The sequence below is a fragment of the Lemur catta genome, chromosome 2 (assembly GCF_020740605.2).
Source record: "Lemur catta isolate mLemCat1 chromosome 2, mLemCat1.pri, whole genome shotgun sequence".
Classification (NCBI taxonomy): domain Eukaryota; kingdom Metazoa; phylum Chordata; class Mammalia; order Primates; family Lemuridae; genus Lemur; species Lemur catta.
The window spans coordinates 146,865,306-146,888,740 of NC_059129.1; the positions used below are offsets into that span (position 1 = coordinate 146,865,306).

At 50.7% G+C, this 23,435-nt stretch overlaps 1 protein-coding gene across 6 annotated transcripts in view; it reads right to left on the minus strand.

The window, feature by feature from the left end:
* Positions 1–2,012: 2,012 nt before the first annotated feature.
* FAM120B (family with sequence similarity 120B) overlaps positions 2,013–23,435 on the minus strand; it is a 92,185-nt gene continuing 70,762 nt past the window's right edge. For 2 of the 6 annotated variants that reach the window (XM_045544753.1, XM_045544754.1), the window contains 4 exons: positions 11,357–11,563; positions 4,807–4,899; positions 3,170–3,221; positions 2,013–2,405 (listed from right to left, as the gene is read on the minus strand). In XM_045544753.1, the coding sequence (XP_045400709.1) occupies positions 2,248–2,405; positions 3,170–3,221; positions 4,807–4,899; positions 11,357–11,563 (510 nt within the window). In that variant the 3' untranslated portion in view covers positions 2,013–2,247. Of the gene's footprint in view, positions 3,222–4,806; positions 4,900–8,918; positions 9,028–11,356; positions 11,564–23,435 lie in introns of all 6 variants that reach the window. The other 4 variants (XM_045544757.1, XM_045544756.1, XM_045544759.1 and 1 more) reach the window with 4 other exon arrangements.

Below are 23,435 nucleotides of genomic sequence, written 5' to 3' on the forward strand. Positions count from 1 at the left end.
GCAGCGAGGACGGGCTAAGGGGGGTGAGAACAGGGGACTCTGAGCTGCACGGCAGGCTGGGTGCCGTCTGGCCGGAGAACCGAGTTCCAGAGGACGAGCCGTGTGGCTACAGCCATTGGTGACGAGGAGGCCAAAGCTGGAGAACAAGGTCTCTGGCAGGGGAGGGGTGAGCTGAGAGCGTCAGGCCAGGCAGAGTGACAGCCAGGACTCGGGGACAACGGGGGCGGGGGCCAGGTCTGGAGGAAGCAATTTGGTGTTTGCTGCTTTCAGACGGGGGATTGTAACACTCTGGTCTCACGAGATCTCCGGGAATCCTTCCCCCCCGCCCCAGGAAGTGTCTACTTCACCGGAGTCTGCCCTCTGCCCTGAGGAAGGGAGCGAGGCAGCAGACATGCGTGGGACTCCCGAGGCTCGGCTCCACACGGTGACGTGGTTCCGGTCCTGCCATCGTAGCCGGTAATCTGAGGGCATCAGCCAGACTTTTAAACACACGTACCTTCCCAACCAGCTCTACTTACGTCCACTTGCGTGAGCAGGCGGTTCCAACCCTGTGTGCTGTGTATGGAGCCAGTAAGGAATTCTGGCCAGCAGATGTTAGATAAAATTTTTTTCAGCCTCTGGGTCCCCCTACATTTTTTTCTGACTATAAAAATTTTTCAAACACAAAAATATGGAAAATGAAAAGTATCCTGTAATCTCCACCAGCACCTGCTGCTTTATAAACCTACAGGCTTCTCTTCCCTTCTTCTTCTTTGATGTCATCACAACATGTCTTCAATAATCAAACGTGAATTACACACTAATATATTTTGTTTTATTTTAACTTTTAAATTGATACATGGAAATTTCATCAGAAGACTTGACTTTAGATATAACATAACAATATTAAGGTCAGAGATACCTTTTGTAACAATATTAAGGTCACAAAAAAATCATTGCTCTGGCTGTTGAAATGCAATACAGACTATATCAACTCAATAGCTTACTTAAGCTTGTTAATTGAATACAAGTATTTTATTGACATATTAGGTATCATAAAGAGACACACGGATTTTCCTAGAACTAGGAGTCTAGGGAATGAGAAATTTATTTCAAAGTTATACAAACAAGTAGCAAATACATCTTCTAGAAGCAGCGGTGGTTTCAAATGAGCATAGCTGAAAAGGGTTAGAAAGTTAATATTTAGATAGATTTAATTCCACTTATGAATGTTTTCCTATTTCCAAAGCGAGGGAAAGAAATGTGGGTTCTACGAGGCTTGCATGAAAAAATGACTCGATATGCAAATAGCCTTAAGGAGGAGCTGAAAACGTGGCCAGGGTATTTCAAACCCAAGAAATGCAGCTGTATTAAAATACCTGGAGCCTGTGTCCTTTTAGTAAATACTAGACAAGGTTTTAGACGCCTGGAGCCACGTACACTTGAGCTGCTGGTCAGGGTGACTCACTAAGTGCAGACACACAAGTCGGTCTGTGACGACATTCAGGGGTTTGTTTCTAAAGACAGTGACAACCGGCAGTGTCTTCTGGCAAGGGGAGCGAGCATTTCCCACAGGTGCCACGTCGCGTATTGCCAGAGTCCCGGTGAAAGTCCCCACCAGCTCCCAGTTCTCCGGCAGACACAGGTGGGGAGTTCCAGGTTTGGGAAGACGCTGCCCAGCACAGGGCTGCCTTCCAGTGCCTGTTCTAGAATGCTCCCTGGGGTCAAGTCCCTGCCTCTACTTCTCTCCACAGGGAGAGCTCAGTATAATTTTGAGCTTAAAACGTCAATTCTTGTGGTATCTGAAAACTCTTCCATGAAAAGGATTACTCTGAACTTGGATTCATTTTAAATGTTTCTCAAAAACAAAAGCCCTTCAGTGCTCACAGATACAGAGAAGCAATGTACCCTTTATTGGTGATTGCACTTTTTCATGCAAGCCTCACACATGTGGCTTCCTGGCAGCTCAGTGACCGCCGTCCCTCAACAGGTGCTGTGCACGGGCTCCCGTGTGACCGCACCCAGGGCCAGGGCCCGGCGGAAATAGCCCAGGCGTCCCCACGCCCCAGGCCAGGCCTCCAGTGTGACCCTAGGGCAGAAGTGACTCTCCCACCAGGAAGGTGAGAAACTAGTTACTTCTTTTTCTCTTGAAACACTGAGGACCAAGAGAAGAAATAGCTGGAAACTTTACTTTGATTAGAATTTCTAATTAAGAAACAGTTTCTGACATATTACACAGTAGACCCCCTTCCTTGTCCACAGCTTCAGTTACCCAGCCAACCGAGGTCCAAAAATATTAACTGGAAAATGCCAGAAATAAACAATCTGAGTTTTAAATTGCACGCCACTCTCAGTCGTTGAAATCGCTCGGCTTCCCGCTCTGTTCCGCACAGGACGGGGACCGTCCCTCTGTCCAGCTGTCCTCGCTGCAGCCTCCACAGCCAGTGCAGGAGGCCAGTCGACAGACCCCAGGAGGAAGGGTGAGGAAAGCACAGTAAGACACGAGAGAGACACTGCGTTCGCGCCACTTTCATAAACTGTTGTGACTGTTCTAGTTCTAGTGTGAAAGTTGTGCCTAATCCATGCACTAAACTCTACCATAGCTATACACACATGGGAAATCAGTACAGTGTGTAAGCGTTTGAGGCATCCACTGGGGGGCTTGGAAAGTATCCCCCACAGCTAAGGGGGACTCCTATGTAGCTATGGGACACCAGGTTTCCAGTCTAGGGTTAGGACACAGCAAGACTCCAGTTTATTGAAGACAGAAAGCAACTGTGCCTCATCTACATGAGTGAAAAGATTAGAATGAAACCTGAGCCGTTGACAATGGCAGTTTTGGGCCATGGAGTCAGGCTCACCCTCAGGAAACAAGACGACAGCTTGTTACTCAAGGTGGGGAGAAGCCACTGGCCTGCGTGTCCTTCTGTTAATCAAAGCAGGTCTGGCCCCACGGGCCACCCTCTCCGGAGCAGGGTCTCCTGGGGCCTCTGCCAAGGGCAACGTCAGGGCTGTAGTAGGGTCCAGACCTGTGGGTTTTTCTCACCACACTTTTTCTGGGGGAAAACTTAGCTTGAAACCAAGTTAACTCAGTACCAGGTCAGTAGGATTTACCACCTGAATGCTAAAGTTTGAAAATAAAGACAGATGTTTTACTAATATCTTTTCAAGATGGAGGTGAAGAACTTACCCGGAGGATGACTAGTATCTTCTCCACTGGTCATGCTCATACTGTCTGTTTCCTGCACCAAACAGATATGAAAACCAAACTTAGAATTAAATTTCTCTAACCAAACAACAAAAACACTGCACATTTCTAAGCACAGACCCGAACAGCATGCTGAGCGGTAGCTGGTGGACAGAACTTTATTCTCTTTTCAGCTGTGGCCACGTGTCATTAAAATTGTGTTTTATAATTATGCCGTTAAAGTGGAAGCAATTAATTAGGAGGGTGGTGGAGGCACACAGGGTCAGGGCTGTTCCTCTGAACCCCAGCCCCACCATCTGCATGACACCTAGGCATGTATCGCGGCCGGTGGCTTCTGGAAACGGAAACCCGGATGCAGACGGGGCACGGCGGATACTTTGCCAAGTACACAAAACTGCGTGTGGCTCTTGGGCCGGGCCTGGGGCTGCCCCGTCCTGTCTGGGGCCCGGTGGCACCTTTCCGATCCACAGGGGATCCTGGGAAGAGACTCAGGACAGAACCACCCAACTAACAGTAAAAAAGGTGACAGTTTTTCACACTTAAATATAACGCTTGTTTCCAAAACTTCCCCGCTTAGTTTTCTCCTGGCACACACAGAAGTTCACGCCTTTTACGTGTTTGGAATGGAGACCTCGGTGCCGCTTCTCCGCCCGAGCTGGCAGGAGGCTGGTGACAGCCACAGCGATTCCCAGACACTTGTTATCACAGATGAGCAGAGGTGGTTTTACGACGGCTCAGGGTCCTACAGAATTGCCACTGGGAAGTGACAGTCTGAGAAATCACAGGCACAGTTGTAGCTACTGAATGTGGAATTTAACACATCATTTCTTAACAGCCGGGCTGGGCACCAGCAGGGAAGCCGTTGGAAGTTCTCACCCTTGCTGCTTTGTTCTCAGGGCTCTGGGCTTTGAAGCTGACCACCGAGGTGGCCGGGCCAGGCTCTAAAACTTGCCCACTTTTGGTACTAACTGAATGCTCTCGTTTATGAGGCATTTTTAGTTTTTTACTAATGGAAAGAATTTTGCCTATTAATTCTGTCCTGGAAATAGTGACAACTTTCTACTGGAACCATGTTAGTATGTCCAAGAGATACCAAAACAGGATTTCAAGGTGGGCATCTGGCCGCCCAGAGTCTGACTGCTGCCCCAGCCACCCACGGACAGCCCACTCCCGAGTCCCACCAGGGCAGCTGCTCCGCAGGCAACGCTGCGTGTGACAGCCCGGCGGGCTCTGCCCCACGTCCTGGTGGCAGCTGTCTGGTGCTGCTTCCCCACCGGGTCTTGGCTTAAACGTGGTCTTATCAGGGGTCTCAGAGCAGAGAGGCCGAGGGAGGGAGAACGGAAGCTCCACCTGTTCAGGCCTGACCTCACCTGTGCACACGCCTTTCTCCCGGGGACACCTCACGCTAGTCCACTTAGGGCCTGTCACCCTGCCCTCTGCACCAGCAGCCCAAGCCCCTGCTGCCAGCCAGAGACAGGCAGAGCTGACAGGTGGCCGTGCAGGCCCGGGTGGCCCTGGCTGCGGGACCCCAGTGTGCTGGGAGTCCCAGGGCAGACGTGCATCCTCTGCACAGCAACAGGCAAAGGGCAGTGCAGAGTGGGAGCCCGCAGCCAGCTTACCTGGTCCCTGGTCCCTCCACGGCTGTCCTTGGCCAGAGCGGCTGTGCCCAGAGTCCGTCCGGTGGGAGCTGGAGCCCTGTCTTCCCCACCTCCCTGTGGGAATGTGATCAGGCATCAGCGAGTTCTCCAGTGATATCAGTCTGCAAACTTCCCCACTGCTGAAAACCACACGGGGAGCTCATGGAAATGCAAGTGCAGCGGCAGCCCAGCCCTGGGGCTCAGGGCCAGGCACGAGCAGCTGGGGGCAAAGGCCCCGCGTTCCTGGACTTCGTGGCCAGCCCAGGCTCCACTACCCCCTTCTCCACAGACACTTTCCAACTCTGACCTTTCCATAAAGGCCCAGGCCTGGCGCCTGTGCTGTCTCTACCAGGCAGCCTGATTAGGTACAAACTCCACGTGATGTTCTGAAGATCTTAACGCTCCACAAGGAAGAAAGCCCGCCACACGGCGCGGCCCTGGCTGCAGGCACTGGGAGGTGTCCCTGGGCAGAGCCCCTGCGGGCGGGACTCCCCAGCACGTGACCTCACACATACACCTGTGTGGCCAGCTGTGGACGCAGAGCGGGGACAGCTCAACGCATGCGACCACAGGGCCCTAGTGCAGGGGGACGTGTCCTGGGTGCTCATAGGCCTGGGCCAGCACACACTGGCTGGGTCACCCTTGGGACTGGCCAGGCTCCTCTGGGCCCCGCACGGCCTCCGGGCCACTCTCCTCGGCTGTTTCCCTGCACTGTCTGGAGAGTCATTGCCCTGAATAGCTCACTCTGATCACATCACTTCAAAGACCTTCACAAGGTCCCCAATTCACAGGTGATAACAAAGTCCAGATTCTCGCCTGGTGCCAACAGCCTCCTGCCAGCTCTGGCGCCTGCTTCAATGCCCCGATTGCTCCCCCGTCACCGCCTTTACCCAGGGCTCACCCCGAGCTCTCCCGCAACCCTGCGGACTCTCCTGGGGGCTCCGGCCTTCGTGACGGCCGCCCCTGCCTCTGCGCTGCCAGTTACGCGCCCAGCGTCTCTGGCCAGTGAACACACGTGTGCTCGTCTCTCGGCCCTCAGGGCTGGCATGAGCTCTCGGATGACACCCGGTCCCTCCCCAGCCCGGTGCTGTGCCCCACGAGGGAGTCACAACCTCACGCTCTGAGGAGCTGTGGGGTCACAGCTGTCAGCCTGGGTAGAGGCCACACCCAGGGGGCCCGGCCGTGTGGCCCTGTGAGCAGGCGACGGCCCAGTCAGGACCGTGACATCCCACCTTGTCCCAACACGGCAGGTGCAAGGACAGCGCCAGCACAGACACTGGCCGAGGCCAAGCGGCCCAAGGCTCCGGTCCGCGTCCTGCCACTAGGACTGCACGGTGCTGGGCGGGGCACGGGGGCCGAAGGTCCCCTCGGCAAAGCGAGGGCTGCACTCCCCGACCTGACGCTGGGTTTGTGAGAACACGACGACCCCGATGACCAACAGGGAACAGTGTCCAAGTCATGTAAATGATCATCTCTCTTAAAGTGCGGCTTTCCTCGTTAACTTGCAATAATACGACAGGACCCCAGCTGTGCCCATCTGCATGTGCACTTCGTCAGCCATTAGTCCAGTCAGGGTCTGTGAGGATCACACGCAACTGTGCAGGCAGACGAGGGTGAACACGCCGGCCACCCCCAGTGCCCAAAACAAACCTGTCACAGAGACGCGCTCAGGCCCTGGGAAGTGAGGAAGAGGGGCTGACACACGCAGACACAGCGACACCAACTCAACTGCCTGCACCCGCCCTGGGCAGGTTTCTCAGCCACTTGTGTGACAACGGAGTGACTGGGACACATCCAAGGTGGCCCTGACAGCACAGAGCCACTGAGAACGAAATCTGCACGGCTGACACCAAGACTCCTGGAGACAGTCTGTGTGGGTAGGAATTTGGGGCAAGTTCTCTCATTCCATCAAGGACAATAGGGCTGCTACAGTTACAGGCACAGACATGAACCAGAAGAGGTGAGAAAACAATTAAAAAAATAAGGAAATGAGTAAGATGCCCAACTTCACAGATAAACAAAGAAGCATCCAATTAATGAGATACACTATTCATCTATCAAATTAGCTTCAAAAACCCAAGCTGGGCACACTGGTTCGTGCCTGTAATTCCACCACTTTGGGAGGCTGAGGAGGGAGGATTGCTTGAGCCAGGAGTTCAACACCAGCCTGGGCAACATAGCGAGACCCCATCTCTACAAAAAATAAAAACAAAAATTAGCCAGGTGTGGGGGTGTGCGCCTGGAGTCCCAGTTACTCGGGGGGCTGAGGCAGGAGGATCCCCTGAGCCCAGGAGTTTGAGGCTGCGGCGAGCTATGATCACATCACTGTGTTGCAGCCTAGGTGACAGAGCAAAACCCTGTCTCCAAAAATAAGAAACCCCCCAAAACACACTTTTAAATGCTATCAAGGGTACCACAAATCAGAAACTCTTGCTCACTGCTGGAGAAGGAATTAACTGATGATTTACCTAAATATGATTACATTCGGATGCATAATACTGCAAACTATGATACTCTATTTTAAGGAAATAATGTACACAAAAGCATAAGGAGTAATGAGAAAAATGTAAACACCCTCAGAGCTCAAAACAGGAAAACTATCAGGGAAGCACAGACCATGGGGTGGGGGAGGACCCTGCAGCCACCGTTCCAGGAGAGCTGTACTAGGAGAACTGTCAGGGAGCAGGGACCGTGGGGTGGGGAGGACCCTGCAGCCACCGTTCCAGGAGAGCTGTACTAGGAGAACTGTCAGGGAGCAGGGACCGTGGGGTGGGGAGGACTCTGCAGCCACCGTTCCAGGAGAGCTGTACTAGGAGAACTGTCAGGGGAGCAGGGACCGTGGGGTGGGGAGGACCCTGCAGCCACCGTTCCAGGAGAGCTGTACTAGGAGAACTGTCAGGGAGCAGGGACCGTGGGGTGGGGAGGACCCTGCAGCCACCGTTCCAGGAGAGCTGTACTAGGAGAACTGTCAGGGGAGCAGGGACCGTGGGGTGGGGAGGACCCTGCAGCCACCGTTCCAGGAGAGCTGTACTAGGAGAACTGTCAGGGAGCAGGGACCGTGGGGTGGGGAGGACCCTGCAGCCACCGTTCCAGGAGAGCTGTACTAGGAGAACTGTCAGGGGAGCAGGGACCGTGGGGTGGGGAGGACCCTGCAGCCACCGTTCCAGGAGAGCTGTACTAGGAGAACTGTCAGGGAGCAGGGACCGTGGGGTGGGGAGGACCCTGCAGCCACCGTTCCAGGAGAGCTGTACTAGGAGAACTGTCAGGGAGCAGGGACCGTGGGGTGGGGAGGACCCTGCAGCCACCGTTCCAGGAGAGCTGTACTAGGAGAACTGTCAGGGAGCAGGGACCGTGGGGTGGGGAGGACCCTGCAGCCACCGTTCCAGGAGAGCTGTACTCGGCAGCTCTGACCCGGCCCTCGGCCACGCAGCTGCACAGACAGGAGGCGCTGTGACAAGAAGCACAGAAAATGCTGCTCACACCCTTATCTGTCAGTGCCTGTCAGCTTTAGGGCACAGAACTGAAGATCATTTATATTTCCTTTTTAATTATTTCCTTTATACTCTTAATTCTCCTAATATACTTTTACTATAAGAAAAAAAAAACCCTAAATGTTTGTCAAATAAACAAACACGACCCAGGTGGCCCCTGTACTTTGGGGAATCCCAGAGAGAAGTTTATGCACCCAGAGAAAGAGTTCTCCATTATTTAATTAACAAGTCAATCCCTTCTGAGAGTTTTTTCCTAATGGGACCAGAATTTAAACCACTGAGTAAAGACCTATCATTTTAATTTTATTCTTTTCTTCCAACTTCATCAGCCTTTTCTTGGAATTCTTTTACCAAGAAAACTCTGTGGGGCCCCAGAACCTTCACGCTCTTAGTGAAGCGAAGCATCGGCGTGCCCCCCGTGCGGTGCGTGCCCACCCGTGCCGTGCGTGCCCACCCGTGCGGTGCGTGCCCCCCGTGCGGTGCGTGCCCACCCATGCCGTGCGTGCCCACCCGTGCCGTGCGTGCCCACCTGTGTGGTGCGTGCCCCCCGAGCCGTGCGTGCCCACCTGTGTGGTGCGTGCCCCCCGAGCCGTGCGTGCCCACCTGTGTGGTGCGTGCCCCAGTGTGTCCGGGCCACGATGCGCCTGTTCTCCCGCAGGCAGGCCTTGCAGACGACGGCTTTCAGGCTGTGGAATTTGGTGAGCCGAGATCTCTGCGGACAGACCAGATGCAAATGAGACGCGCAGGGGCCAGACGGCACAGGGCAGGGGCGGCCGTGGTGCCAGGGGCTTGTGGGACAGGGCTTGTGGGACACGGCTTGTGGGACACGGTCCCCGCCCGTGTGGAGGCTGCACATGTCCCTTCAACATGGCCGCCTCACAGAAGGCCTTAGGAACGGACACTCTCCTGAGTTGCCTAGAAGAGTCACAGCTGCCTGGTCGTCTGTCTGCTGTAGGGTGAATACCATTTCTAAGAAAGAGTCTTCAAGCCCTAGCGAGACAGTTTAGGCAATTACCATACAATCTTATCTACAAACAACCTCTGCATTTAACATATCTTATTCTTTCAACTCTTAGTTATAAGGACGTATTCAATGGAAATGCCAACGTCACAAAAAACAGCAGCAGACTGAAAAATGGTGCATTCAATCTCTCCTTCTAGCGTCCTGTTTTACTATTGGACATTCTACCCTATAATCCTTAATTTTTTGTTTTTTTTTTGAGACAGAGTCTCACTCTGGTGCCCAGGCTAGAGTGCCGTGGTGCCAGCCTAGCTCACAGCAACCTCCAACTCCTGGGCTCAAGCGATCCTCCTGCCTCAGCCTCCCAAGTAGCTGGGACTACAGGCATGCACCACTATGCCCGGCTCATTTTTCTATATATATTTTTAGCTGTCCAGATCATTTCTTTCTATTTTTAGTAGAGACGGGGTCTTGCTCTTGCTCAGGCTGGTCTGGAACTCCTGACCTCAAATGATCCGCCCGCCTCGGCCTCCCAGAGTGCTGGGATTACAGGCGTGGGCCACCTTGCCCGGCCCTTAATTTTTTTTAAACCACAAAGTGTGATCCTATCATCATTCTGTACTTGGTCAAGAGATCAGACACAGAAAGATGGTGACCCCCGCCGATGTCTACCGCTGACCGACGGTAAACAGTCCAAGGCCACTTCCACCTGTCTACAGGATACACCAAACCTGAAGACTGTTTTCCCTATTATTCCTCCCTTGCTTTCTGTGCGTAACCTGGGCTGCTTCTAAGTTCCGAACTGACAGTCCTGGGACGCTCTGGCATTTTCTTCCCGGTGAGAAGCAGCGATGGCAACACATCACCACCTGCGTCCTCTCCGGGAGGAAGGCGCTGCGTGCTGGACCCTCACAGGCCACGTGCTCTCTCCCGCTGGCGCAGGGACGCGTCCTGAAACACATTCCGAATGCGCCTGGCTTGTCTGGAAATCCTCCAGGAATCACGCAGCCAGCGCCCTCAGTTCCACCGGCAGCCTCCGGAATCTTGCCAGCAGCAGGTCCTGACTGTCCCCGGCAGGCCGCTCTCCTGTCTGTGGGAGCCCTCGCTCTCCTTCCCAGGGGCGAAAGCACTCAAAACCCAAGACCGCGTCAGGCTGGGCAGGGCGCTATTCACCCTGCCCACGCAGGAGTGTGGGGGTCTCAAATCCTCGTTAAGTATTTTGGCAAAAGCTACAGGTTAGCATCCCTAATCTAAAAACCCCAAATCTGAAACTTTCCAAGTGCTCACATAAAGTCACAAGTGGAAAATTCCATACCTGACCTCATGTGATGGGTTGTAGGCAGAGTCAAAACTTCATTTCATGCACAAAATTATTAAAAATACTGTAGAAAAATCCCTTCAGGCTAAGGTGTACATGGAACATAAAGAAACTGTGGGTTTCAACTTGGGTCGCAGCCCCAGGATACCTCACTGTGTTGGCACAGCTGACCCCTGAACAACGCGGGTTAGAAGCGCATGAGTCCACTGACGTGTGGATTCCCTTCCGCCTCGGCCACCCCCGAGTCCAGCCCCTCCTCAGCTCACTCCACGTGAAGACGACGAGGATGAAGACTTTCAGGACGGCCTACTTCCACATCATGAGTAGCGAAGTCATCTCCTCTTATGATTTTCTTAATGACGTTTTCTTTTCTCTGGCTAACTTTATTGTAAGAACACAGTATATAACACACGTATAAAACATGTCAACTGACTGTTCATGTTATCAGTGCGGCGTCCGGTCAGCGGGAGGCTGTCAGTGAGGTTCTGGGGACTCAGAAGTTACACGGGGATGTTCAACTGCACAAGGGGTTGGTATGCCCGACCCCGCATTGTTCAGGGTCAACTGTTTATGCAAATATTCCCAAATTGGAAGCAAAATCCAAAACGCTTCCCAGCACGCATTTCTGGTCCTATGGAGTAAGACAGCCCTGTACTTGGAGAGCAGTAATCTGAGAATTTAACAGCAGTCTTAACGTTACCTGTGTAAATTTTTGAAGCTGGGGATGACGGGGCTGTCTGTGCCGCACGTCCGTGAACTCACGTTTTGTTCTAGAAGAGCTTCCACACTGTATCCCTTCTCAGCCTGCAGGTACTTCTGATGGAAAAGCTTCCCGTCAAACACGTGCCAGGGCATGAACTCGCTGGTCCTCCAGGGGCAGCCGCACGCACAGTTGACCAGGACCAGGGTGGTGAGGCCGCGGACCAGCAGGGAGCCCAGCTGCACAGCTCTGGAGTTCACATAGTCGGGCTGCGGGAGACACACACACCGCGTCAGCAGGAGCCACATGCACGGCAAACACGCGCCGTGGGAGCTGGCGACGCGTCCCGACTCTGCTCGGGAACTGGCCGGCAGGACCGGGGCTGCCCCCACCACGGCTGGGTGTCAGGAGCTCCGCAGATCACGGGAGGCCTTGGGGACAGCACGGAGGGGATTCTAGGGGCCCGTTCACCAGCTCGCGCCACTCACTCGCCCGCCATCCACACAGCGCGGTCCCCTCACCGCGCCAACACCGTGGGCTACGGGGACAAGGTCCGCAAGAGCATCCACTTCTTGGTTTGTGCTCTTCTAAAAACCTTTCCTCCAAGGCAAAGGGACAGGAAGGGAAGCCAGGAGAGTATCATTTTACACAGTGATGAGTTTACTATATTCTAAAAAGTCATACTTAATTGTTCTGAGTATTAATTACTAAAAATCTCATTTAAAATGAATACTTAAGAACAAAATGGTTTATGCATCTCACTGGGTTGATGGGCTGATAATTTTTACAAATTAAGAATGTCATACTACTGTGAAATATTTTTCATTGTCAAATCTGCCTCAACGTCCCACACTCTCACTGTTCTTGCATGGAGAGGCCGTGCTAAGGTTCTAGAGACTTCCTGCCTTCAGCGAGGCACTGCACGAGAACTGTTTCTGGAACTCCTGGCTGCGCTGGTCTCGCGAGCAAAGTGACATCTAGTGAGTACCCAAGTGATTCCGTGAACAAGGTAAGTGCAACTGAGTCAGTCGTTTTCTGGTTTATGTTGCTCAAATTAACCAACAGCTATTTCAAATAAAACTGAAATAAATTAGGAAAAAAGTGGCAGATGTTTTAGCCCCTTTGTAAGTAAGGGCTCCTTATTGAAATAAAAGAAGTTTGACGATCCTTTTAAGAAATTGATCATGAACTGGGATTTTCTCAGTTTTTATTTTAGCTCCAACTCTAAATATAGGAATATCTCAGAATTAATCTAAGGTTCAATCAAAATGCTTCTGTTGTACAGCACACTCTAAAACTACGCTAAAAGATACTCATTCTTTAGAAAGCAGCAGCACTGAACAAGCAGGTGGGGCTGGGCTGGCCCTGCCGACAGGGCACCCTGCTGGGCAGCGGTTTCCTGCAGAGGCTCCAGGAGCAGCTCCGCTCCGCGCCCACCAGAATCCTGCCGCCCCATGGCCCTTCTGCGTCCACGCACAGGCTGTGCCGTTGCTCCAGCACTCGCTAGTCAACACAGGACCTGGGAGCCACGCGTGGGATGTGAATTCCAATCGAGTAAACGACACATCCAGCTTCTCAGATGCCTGTGCCCCGCTGCAAGCACTCAGCAGCCACACGCGTGCCGAGGGGCCAGGGCCCTGGCACAGAGATGCAGCAACTTCCCTCGCTGCGGAGGGCTCTGCACAGCCCTAGTCTCGAACGCCGCTTTCTCCTGCAACTGCAGCTGCCACTTCCCCACTCAGCCCAGCCCCAGGTCTCACCCTCACAGACAGTGGGTGCTCAGAGCTGCTGGCACCGTCCCTGTAGACGCTCCTTCTCTATTCTGGCAAGCGGGTTCCCCGCTCAGTGCACTCCAGTGACTGCTCGGCTGGTGGCAGCTGCACTAGAGGATCATCTGCGTCAACACAGATGTCACGTGTTTACTCTGAGCATGCCGGGAACAATTCTCTGACTTGATAGCCTTTTCTGAAAGGGAATCTGTTCATCTCTTGTGGTTCACCCCTTCACAGTTGCTTGTCTGTTTTGAAGTAAATTTTAAATGAACTGTATCACCCCCCAAAAGCACAAATCCTACGTGTACCACCTAAGTGCTCACAAACCAGCGGTGTGGACGACACCAGACTCAGAGCAAAGACCCCTCTGCCCCCTCTTGCCGCTGTCTGCTGCCCCAGAGGCCAGCACTGACTTCTCAGACCGCAGGCAGGACTCGCTCTTCCTTCTGTAAAACCGAATCACAGTTGTTCACTTCCGTCTCTGGCTTTGGGAGGTTGGTCCGCGCTGCGTGAGCTCCCTCCCTCCTGCTGCCGCCTTCATGGCACTGACATCGGGATTCTGGCTGTGCTGATTGTGTGAGTCAATTCTGAGGATCACGGACATCTTCAGACACCGAGTCCTCTTCCACCCCGAGAACGCAGCACCTCTCCATTCACGTGGGGCTCCTTCAACTTCCTTCAGTCATGTTTTGCGGCTCACAATGCAGAGATTTTGTACAGCTTTTGCTTTTTACTAATTAGTTCATGTTTGTCTTTGATGTTAGTGTAAAATTAAAAATTTGGGAGTTACTTTTATGTTACTGTTTTATACATTTTGTTTTTGTGTGCTGACTGTGTATTTAGAAACCTGTTAAATTTGCTTATGAATTCTAACTGCTGCTTTGTAGATTCTTCTGGATTTTCCACACAGTTGTGTCATCTGCCCACAGTAATAGTTTTCTTTCTTTCTTTCAAATCCTACGCTTTGTATTTCTTTCTTCTGACTTATTCCGTTGGCAAGGCTCTCTAGTCTGGGGAATAAAGCACCCTGATACACTCTAAAGAGAAAAAACTTTCAATATTTCACCAGTAAGTATGATTTTTGAAGATATTCTTTATTAGATTAAGGAAGTTCCCTTCTAGTCCTAGAGTTTGCTGAGAGTTCTCACCTTGAACGGGTACCGAGTTTAATCAAAATTTTTTCAGCATCCATTAACATAACCATACGCTTTTTTGCATTCGTTGTTACTAAACTGAACGACAATGGTTTTCAAATGTTAAATAAACCTTGCATTCCAAAAATAAACCCAACTAGTCATCATGTATTATCACCTTTATATATTGCTAGATTTGATTTGCTAATACTTTGTTTGAAAGGTTTGAATTTATTTTCATGAAACAGAATGGCCTAAATTTTTATTTCTTGTGATGCCTTTGTTAGATTTTGGTATCAAGATTTTGCTGGGCTCATAAAAAAAGTGGCAAAGCTTCTTTCTTGTTCTGTTCTCTAGAAGGATTAGCATGACACAGACACTGCTTCCTCCTGAGGTGTCCGGGACGCCCCCTGGCCTCGAGGTTTCCCGTGGGATGAGTTTTCATCTCAGATTCGATGTCTTCAGTAGACACAGAACCACTGGGGTTTTCTACTTCTTCACATTCAGTCTCATTAGGTTGTGTTTTTCAAGAATCTGTTTATTTTGCCCAAATTTTCAAATGCATTGGTATAATATTCTCTTACCTCTTTAATGTCTAAATTTTCTACCGGGATGTCTCTCTTTTCATTCCTTAGACCGGCAATTTATGCCTTCTCCTTTTCTTAATCAGTTTGGTTACAGGTTTATCAATTTATTCATCTTTTCAAAGAACCAACTTTTTTTTTTAAAGACTTCACATTCTTGGAGCAGTTTTAGGTACAGGGCAAAACTGAGAGGCAGGCAGAGGTTTCCCATGTGCCCTCTGCCTGCCCTACCCCCGAGGGCACACCTGTCACCACCAATGAGCCAGTGCTGACGAAGCCCACAGGTGACAGCAGGGCTCACGCTCGGTGCTGCGTGTTTGGACGTGTCCATCATGTAAGAGCACCCTACAGAGCCGTCTCCCTGTCCTGAGAACCCTCCCCCCGTAGCCCTCCGGCACCCACTGACCTTCCTACTGTCTCCATAGTCTTGCCTTTTCCAGAACGTCACACATTTGGAAATCACAGCAGGCAGCCACTTCAGATTGGCTTCTTTCACGTGGCAACATGCATTTAAAGTCTCTCCATGTCTCCTCACGGCCTGACAGGTACGTTTTTAGCACTGACGGACAGGCCGCTGTTGGGGGTGCCACAGTTTGCTTACACACTCACCTGCTGAAGGAGATCCGGCTGCTTCCAGGTTTGGGGAGTTATGAGTAAGGCTGCTAACACCTCTACGAACAGGTTGGTGTCTGGACAGAAGATTTCAACTCCTTTGGGTAAATACCAAGGAGTGCCATGCTGGATCACATGGTGAGAGTATGTTTAGTGTTGTAAGAAACTGCCAAATTGTCTTCCGAAGTGGCTGCACCATTTCGCATTCCCACAGTGAAAGAGAGTTCCTGTGATGAATCAACTTTAAACATGTTTTTCTCTATTATACATTTGTTTTCTATTTCATCAATTCCTGCTCTTTTATTATTTCCTTCCTACCAGTCTCTAGGCTTGATTTGTTCTTTTGCTAATTGATAGAGAGGTATGCTTAGATCATTGATCTTTAGCTTTTCTTTTTTTCAAACATGTTCATTTAATTCTATAAATTTCCTTCCAAGAACAGCTTTTAGCTTCATCCCACAGATTCTGGTATGTAGCATTTTCACTGTCATTCAAAATATTTTATAACGTTCAACGTGGTTTCTCCTTTTACCTGTGAGTTATTTAAAGGATATTACTTGTCAAATAACTAACAATTCTATTATTTATTGCATTGATTTCTAGCTCATATTTACTGTGGTAAGGAAACGGACATGATTTCAATAGTCTGAAACCTGCTCTGGGACCTGCTGTCTAGTCAATTTCGGCAAATTTTCCACGTGCACTTGAACAGCATTTGCTCTGTGGCCTTTGGGCGCAGTCTCCTCTGTCAGCTGGGTCAAGTGTGTTAACTGTGTTCAGACCCCCTAATCCGCAGGGTCTCTGGTCCGCTGCTCTGCCAGCCCTTGCGAGAGAGGCTTGAAGCCGGGATCCAGAAGCCTTTTCTCTGAAGGGTCAGACAGAGAACAGTTCAGGCCTCGCTGGCCCTGCACAGTCTCTGCGGGATATTCTTTTTAATCGACCCTTTCAAAGTCTAAAACCCATTCTTGGCTCCCAGGCCCACACAAAAACAGGCCAAAGGCCAGACCCGGCCCACTGGCTGCAGCTGGCTGCCCTGTGCTCAAGTCCCCACGGTGACTACAGATGTGTCTCTCTCTCCTTTGTCTCTGTTTTTGTCTTACATATTTGCTACGCGTACAATTTACAGATTTAGAGAATCGTGACAGAACCTTGGTGGGCGGCTCAGCACCACGAAATGTCCCTTTCCCTCTAGTGACCACTCCCCTCCCGAGTACACTCCGACGCAGACGCAGTCACACCGGTTTCTCTGGGTCAGCACTTGCATGGAACCTCTTTTCTGTCCTATTCTCAACTTCGCGTCAAGTCTCAGGTGTGCGTCTGGTAGGCGGCATATGATTGGTGTTTTTTTTTAACTTTTTATTTGGAAATGATGATAGAGTCACAGGAATTTGCAAAGACAGCATCGAGGGTCCCACGCACCCTGCACCCGCTGGTCATGTCTGACACGCTACAGCACAGTATCCAAAGGTGTTCAGGTTCCGTCAGCTTCACACGCGTGTGTGGTGCAGGCAATGTAGACTTGTGTGACCACCACCGCTGTCAAGACACAACTGTTTCTTCACCATAAAGTCTCCCGGCAACCAGCAATCTGTCCTCCATCACTTTGAGAGTGTCACATGAAAAGAGCCACGCAGTATGTGACCCACGGGGATGGGCTTTGTGACTTAGCTAATTCCTGAGATCTGTTCAAGCTGTTTCGAGTGTAGACGGAGCATCCCTTTCTTCTGCTGACCTGGATTCCGTGGTTTGGACGTACCAGGCTGTTTAAACATTCACCTATTTAAAGACATTTGGGCTGTTTCCAACTTTTGCTATTACCAATGAAGCTGCTATGAATATTAGTGCACAGGTTCTTAAACGAAGCTAAGTTTTCACTTCTTTGGGATAAATGCCCAGGAGTGTGACTGCCAGTTCACGTGGCAAACACACATTTAGCCTTTTAAGAAACTGCCAAACTCTTCCAGAGTGACGGCCACAGCCATGATGAAGACTGCATCCTCGCCAGAATTTGGTGTTGTCACTGCTGTATTTTTAATTTTGGCTGTTCTAATCTGTGTGCAGTGATAGCTCATCACAGTCTTAATTTGCATTTCCTTACTATTTAGAGTTTTGAGGTTCTTTATATTCTCTAGATATAAGACCTTTGTCAGACAAGTGATTTGCACATATTTTCTCCCTGTCAGCAGCCTGTCTTTTCCTTATCTTAACGTAGCAAAACTTTTTAATTTTGATGAAGTCCAATTTGTCAATTTTTCCTTTTATGGATCATCATTTTGGTATAAAGTCTAAGAACTCTTTACCTGGCCCTAGGTCCCAAAGATTTTCTATTTTTCCCCCCAAATTTAATAGTTTTATGTTTTACATTGAATTCCCTGTTCTATTTGAGTTAATTGCTCCAGCACTACTTCTTGAAGACTGTCCTTTCTCCGCTGAGTTGCTGCTGCCCCCATGATGGTGTGTGTGGGGCCGTCTCTGGGCTCTCTGCTCTGTCCCATCTGTCACGTGTCTGTCCTGCACCAGCACTGCACTGTCGAGACCACAGTAGCTGTGGAGCAAGGGGCACTATCAGATGCAGAGTGTTCCCTCCCACTTTATTCTTATCAAAATTGTGTTAGCTATTCTAGTTCCTTTGCCCTTCCATATGAATTTTAGATTTATCTTGTCATCTCTACAAAAAAACAGTCTTGCTAGGAGTGTGCAACTGCATTAAACCTGCACATCAATTTGGAGGGAACCAACCTTTCGTTATGTTAAGCCTTCCAGTCCATGGACATGGTATGCCTGTCTCTCCATTTATTTAGGTTTTTACGATTTCGTTTATCAGCATTTTGTAATTTTCAGCACACAGCTCTTATATATGTTCGATGTATGCCCAGGTAATTCGTTTTTGTGGAACAATTGTAAGTGGCACCATTTTTCAAATTTAGGATTCCACGTATTCATTAATAGTACATAGAAATGCAATCAATTTTTGGCATGTGGATCTTGCAGCCTGAGGCCTTGCTTAACTCTCACGGCTCTATTTTTTTTGGTAGATTCCTTAGGCTTATCTATTTAGAGAATCATGTCATCTGCAAATAGGGACAGTTTTGTTTCCTCCTTTTTATCTGCACGCCTGTTATTTCCTCTCCTTGTATTCTAGCACTGGCTAGAACTTCCAGCATTATGTTGAATGAAAGTGGTGAGAGCACACCTTCTTGCCTTGTTCTTGATCCTGGGGAAAGCAATTAGTCTTCACTATTCTGCACAACGCTAGCTCTAGGGTTTTGTAGATGTTCTTTATCAAATTGAGAAAGGTCACCGCTACTCTCTCTTTTTTCTGAGAGTTTATCATGAATGGGCATTGTCTTCTATCACATGCTTTTTCTGAACGATTCACATGGTCACATGATTTTTCTTCGTTAGTCTATTAATACAGATTACACTGATTGATTTTTAAATATTAAACATCTGTGTATCCCTGGAATAAAAAAAACCACTTGGTCACAGTGTATAACTCTTTATACATTCCTGGATTTGATTCGCTAATATTTTGTTAAGGATTTTTATAACTATGTTCATAAGGGATAATGTTTTGTACTAGTTTTGCCTGGTTTTGGTACCACGGCAGTACCGGCCTCACTGGGGAGTGGTCCATCTTCTTGTATTAATATTTTCTGGAGGAGACTGTGTAAAATTGGCATTAATTCTTCTTTCCACATTTGGTACATTATCCAGTGAAACCATCTGGGTTAGAGATGTCTTTTTTTTTTTTTAAGAGTTTTTAAACTATGAATTCAATTTCTTTAACAGTCACAGGGTTATTTAAATTACCTCTTTGATACGGGGGCTGTGGTCGATGCTGTTCGGGGACCTGGCCCACTCCACCTCAGCCGCTGCAGGTGCATGTGGTGCTGTCCACGGTGTTGCCCTCTGTCCTTCCACCCTCAGCAGCGTCCATGGTGACATCCTGTTTCATTCCTAACAGTAGCAATTTGTGTTTTCCCTTCTTGACCCACAAGCACTCTGGACTAAAAGTGGCTGCAGATGCCAGGCTGACCTCCTCCTGCAGGATCTTGACACAGTAATTCATTGTAACCGTTTTAGCCCTTTGACACCTTCTATCAGCTTTATTTTTAAAAAATACTTTGCTAGATTTTCTATTTGTCTTCAACCAGAAAATGAGTCCAAGCTGTCTCCACCTTCCACTCCTGGAGGCAGCTCCAGAACAGTTTCTCTCCGCAGCCGAGGTTCTTAACCATTTTGGGGATATTAATACCAAAAAGCTCAGGCAAAAAAAAAAAAAAACAAAAAAAAAAAAAACAAATTAAGTGGGACTACCTCAAACTAAAAAGCCTCTGCACAGCAAAGAAAACAATCAACAAAATGAAAAGGCAGCCTACGGACTGAGAGAAAACATTTGCAAACCCTGTATCTGGTAAGGGGCTAATAGCCAAAATATATAAGAAACTCACATAACTCAACAGTAAAAATCCAAATAACCCAATTAAAACATGAGCAAAGGACATGAACAGACATTGTTCCAAAGAAGACAGACGAATGCCAACAGGTCCGTGAGAAGGTGCATCACTAATCCTCAGGGAACTGCGAATCAAAGCCACAGCGAGACACAGCCTCACACCTGTGACGACGGCCCGTGTCCACAGACAAATGCTGGGGAGGGGGAGCAAGGGGACCCTCGACTGCAGGTGGGCACGTAAGTCAGCACAGCCACGACGGGGACAGCACGCAGGTTCCTCGGGAAACTACAAATGGAACCACCACAGAATCCGGCAACCCCACTGCAGGCACACACCCGGAGGGAGGGAGGGAAAGGAAGCCAGCGTGCCGGAAAGGCATCTGCAATGCCGCGTCCACGACAGCCACAATGCGGACACGACCCGAGTGTCATCGACAGATGAAGGGGGAAAGAAAATGGGAATTATACACAAAATAGAATGCTGCTCAGCCTTACAGAAGTAAGGACAGCTTGTCATTTGTGACAACATGGATGGAGTAGAGAATACTGTGCTAAGTGAAATAAGCCAGAAACAGAAAGACAAATTCCGCACGACCTCACCTATGTGTGGAATCTTAAAAAAAGTCGAATGCGTAGAAACAGAAAGCAGAATGGTAGTCACGGGAGTGCAGAAGAGGGGGGACGGGGAGAAACAGGGCCGCAGGGCGCAGGGCCACAGGGCGCAGGGCACAGGGCGCAGGGCGCAGGGCACAGGGCGCAGGGCGCAGGGCCACAGGGCGCAGGGCACAGGGCACAGGGCGCAGGGCACAGGGCCACAGGGCACAGGGCGCAGGGCACATGGCACAGGGCGCAGGGCGCAGGGCCACAGGGCGCAGGGCGCAGGGCCGCAGGGCGCGGGCTGCAGCTGAGCAGGGTGAAAAAGCCTGGAGCTTCGGCGTGCGACACGAGGGCTGCGGTTAACCGTGCTGTGTCCTGAGCCCGTGCCGGGAGAGCAGACTGCAGGGTCCTCTTACCACCTCCCCTACGTATACACAAGGAATCTATAAAGGTGAGGGACAGGTTAATTTGAATGAATAAATAAATAAATAAATAAAAACAACGGAAACCTTGCTGGCAGTCTGGTGAGGCCTACGTACTCTTTCTCATAACAACACTAAATGTGCACAATAAAATACACAGATTGAGAGAGAAATTAATCACAATGAAATACAGTTGTGAAAATAATATAAAATCAAGTTTATGATACAGTAATTTATCCACTTTCTTAAACAGGTTGAGCATCCCTAATCCAAAAATCCAAACTCCAGACTGCTTCAGAATCCAAGAGGCTCCGAAGGCCGACAGGACGGTCACTGGAGCCCTTCGGATTTCAGACTCGTGGGTTAGGGAGGCTCGGCCGGTGAGGACAGTGCCAGTGCTCTGAAATCTGGAAAAACCCGAAATCAGAAACACTTCAGATAAGGGACACTCAACCTGTACAAACTTTAAATAAGAGCCGGCAGTGGGCCTACTAGCCACAACTTTGAGAAAATGATGAGTCAACAACACATCAGGATTTTCCCAGCTGCAGTGAGAACAGCTGTGATTTCTACTGGTGAGACAGCTCCTGCCAGCGTAGCCAGGACCGGCCCTTCGCTGCCCACTGCTCTGCGGCCCCAGACCCGGCCCCTCCTGCCTGGGGCCCTGGCACGGCTGTCTGTCCACCTGGAATGCTCTTCTACCAGACAAGTGCATGGTTAATTCTCTTATTTTTTCAAGTCTTAACTAAAATAGCCCCCCCTTTTTTTTCTTTTTTGAGACAGAGTCTCGCTCTGTTGCCCAGGCTAGAGTGAGTGCTGTGGCGTCAGCCTAGCTCACAGCAACCTCAGACTCCTGGGCTTAAGCGATCCTCCTGCCTCAGCCTCCCGAGTAGCTGGGACTACAGGCATGAGTCACCATGCCCGGCTAATTTGTTCTATATATATTTTTGGTTGTCCAGATAATTTTTTTATTTCTATTTTTAGTAGAGACGGGGTCTCGCTCAGGCTGGTCTGGAACTCCCAACCTTGAGCGATCCACCCGCCTCGGCCTCCCAGAGGGCTAGGATTACAGGGGTGAGCCACCGCGCCGGCCAAATAGCCCCATCTTAACGTGGCCAAATAAAGGTGCACCTGCCTAGCCAGACCCAGAAGCCCCGTGCTCAGCTCGCCTGCGCCCTCCCGGGGACGACCACTCTCGCACCACCCACGCGGTGCCCTTGCTGATGCTGCCTCCGGTTTCCTGTCGTCTCCCCGACCACCCAGCCAGGGTGCCGACCCCACAGTGACATCCCGCTCTCGGCAGTGCCCGGCATACTTTCGTTAAAAAAGCAGAAAGACCTAACAAGAACCTCACCGTGGACGTGCCCAGCTCTCAGGAGAGGGTGACGGTGAGGACAGAGTTTTGAGTCCTGCCCAGGTGGGCAGGTGTCTGGGCTTCCTCGGGGCAAGCCCACACCCGGAACACTGTGGGCCCTCGCGGCTCAAGCTCCCCTTAGAAACTGCTCTGTCAGATGTATGAGGCTATTGTGGATATGGCAAAAGTAAAACAACAGACAAACGGCAGGTGAGCTCTCTAAACACCTGGGGCCACAGCCCTGAGACCTGCATCTGCTTCCCTTATGTTAATCTTTGCTGGAAAGGTTGCTGAATGTGTTAACTGAGGATAAGGCTACAGACAGACATGAGCATTTCACGGAGCTTCTCTGAGGTTACTAATTAATAGGCGTTAAATATGAACTCTAAGCCAAGAAAAAAGCACTAAGCTGACACTGAGGTTGTAGCCGTAAAGGGCCGGATGTGATGAATTTCTCTCTCCACACGTCCTCACCTCCCTTCTGATTTCGACGTCCTCAGTCAACCGTTCTATTTTAAGGAATTCTCTGCCGCCCAGACAGGCGGGGCCCGCCAGGCCCCGGACGGGAAGCGCTGGCAGCACAGCTTGGCGCTCAGGCAGGCCCTCCTCCTTCTCCAGGGCACACCCGGACCTGCAGCCCCGGCCACCCTGTGCCCCTGCCCTGCCCACGCTCCCGCCAGCTGCCATCTGGTCCACACTCCAACACCTCCTGACCCGGCCACACCACCTGCCGCTGCGTGTCCCCGACCCAGGCCCCAAACCACCCCGCCTGGCCTCCACTCTCCCGAAACTGTTCTGGACAAGGAGATCAGCGGCCGAGGCTCCGACCCAGGAACGCACCGGTCTTCCCTTGCACACTTTTCTGCTCACCTGACACCTTACACGCTGGCGATCTCTGCTCCAGGACTCCTGACCACGCGCCCCCAGTTCACCCCGCGGCTCTCCGACCACCATGTGTCCTCTTCTGCAAACGCGTCTTTCTCGCGGTCCTCACGTCACTGTTCCTCCCGGCTCGCTGTCCTCCCTGCTCTGTGCACACCCCTCCCTCTTCCCATCCGTGACCACCATGCGTCTCACGCTTCCCGAATCTCTCCAACGCCAGACTCTCGGCTCCACACGTGTGCACCAGCGTCTGAGACGCAGCCCACACAGCCTCACGGGGCGGAGTGGGCCCGTGTCCCCTCCTCCCACGCTGCAGGAGCGCAGTC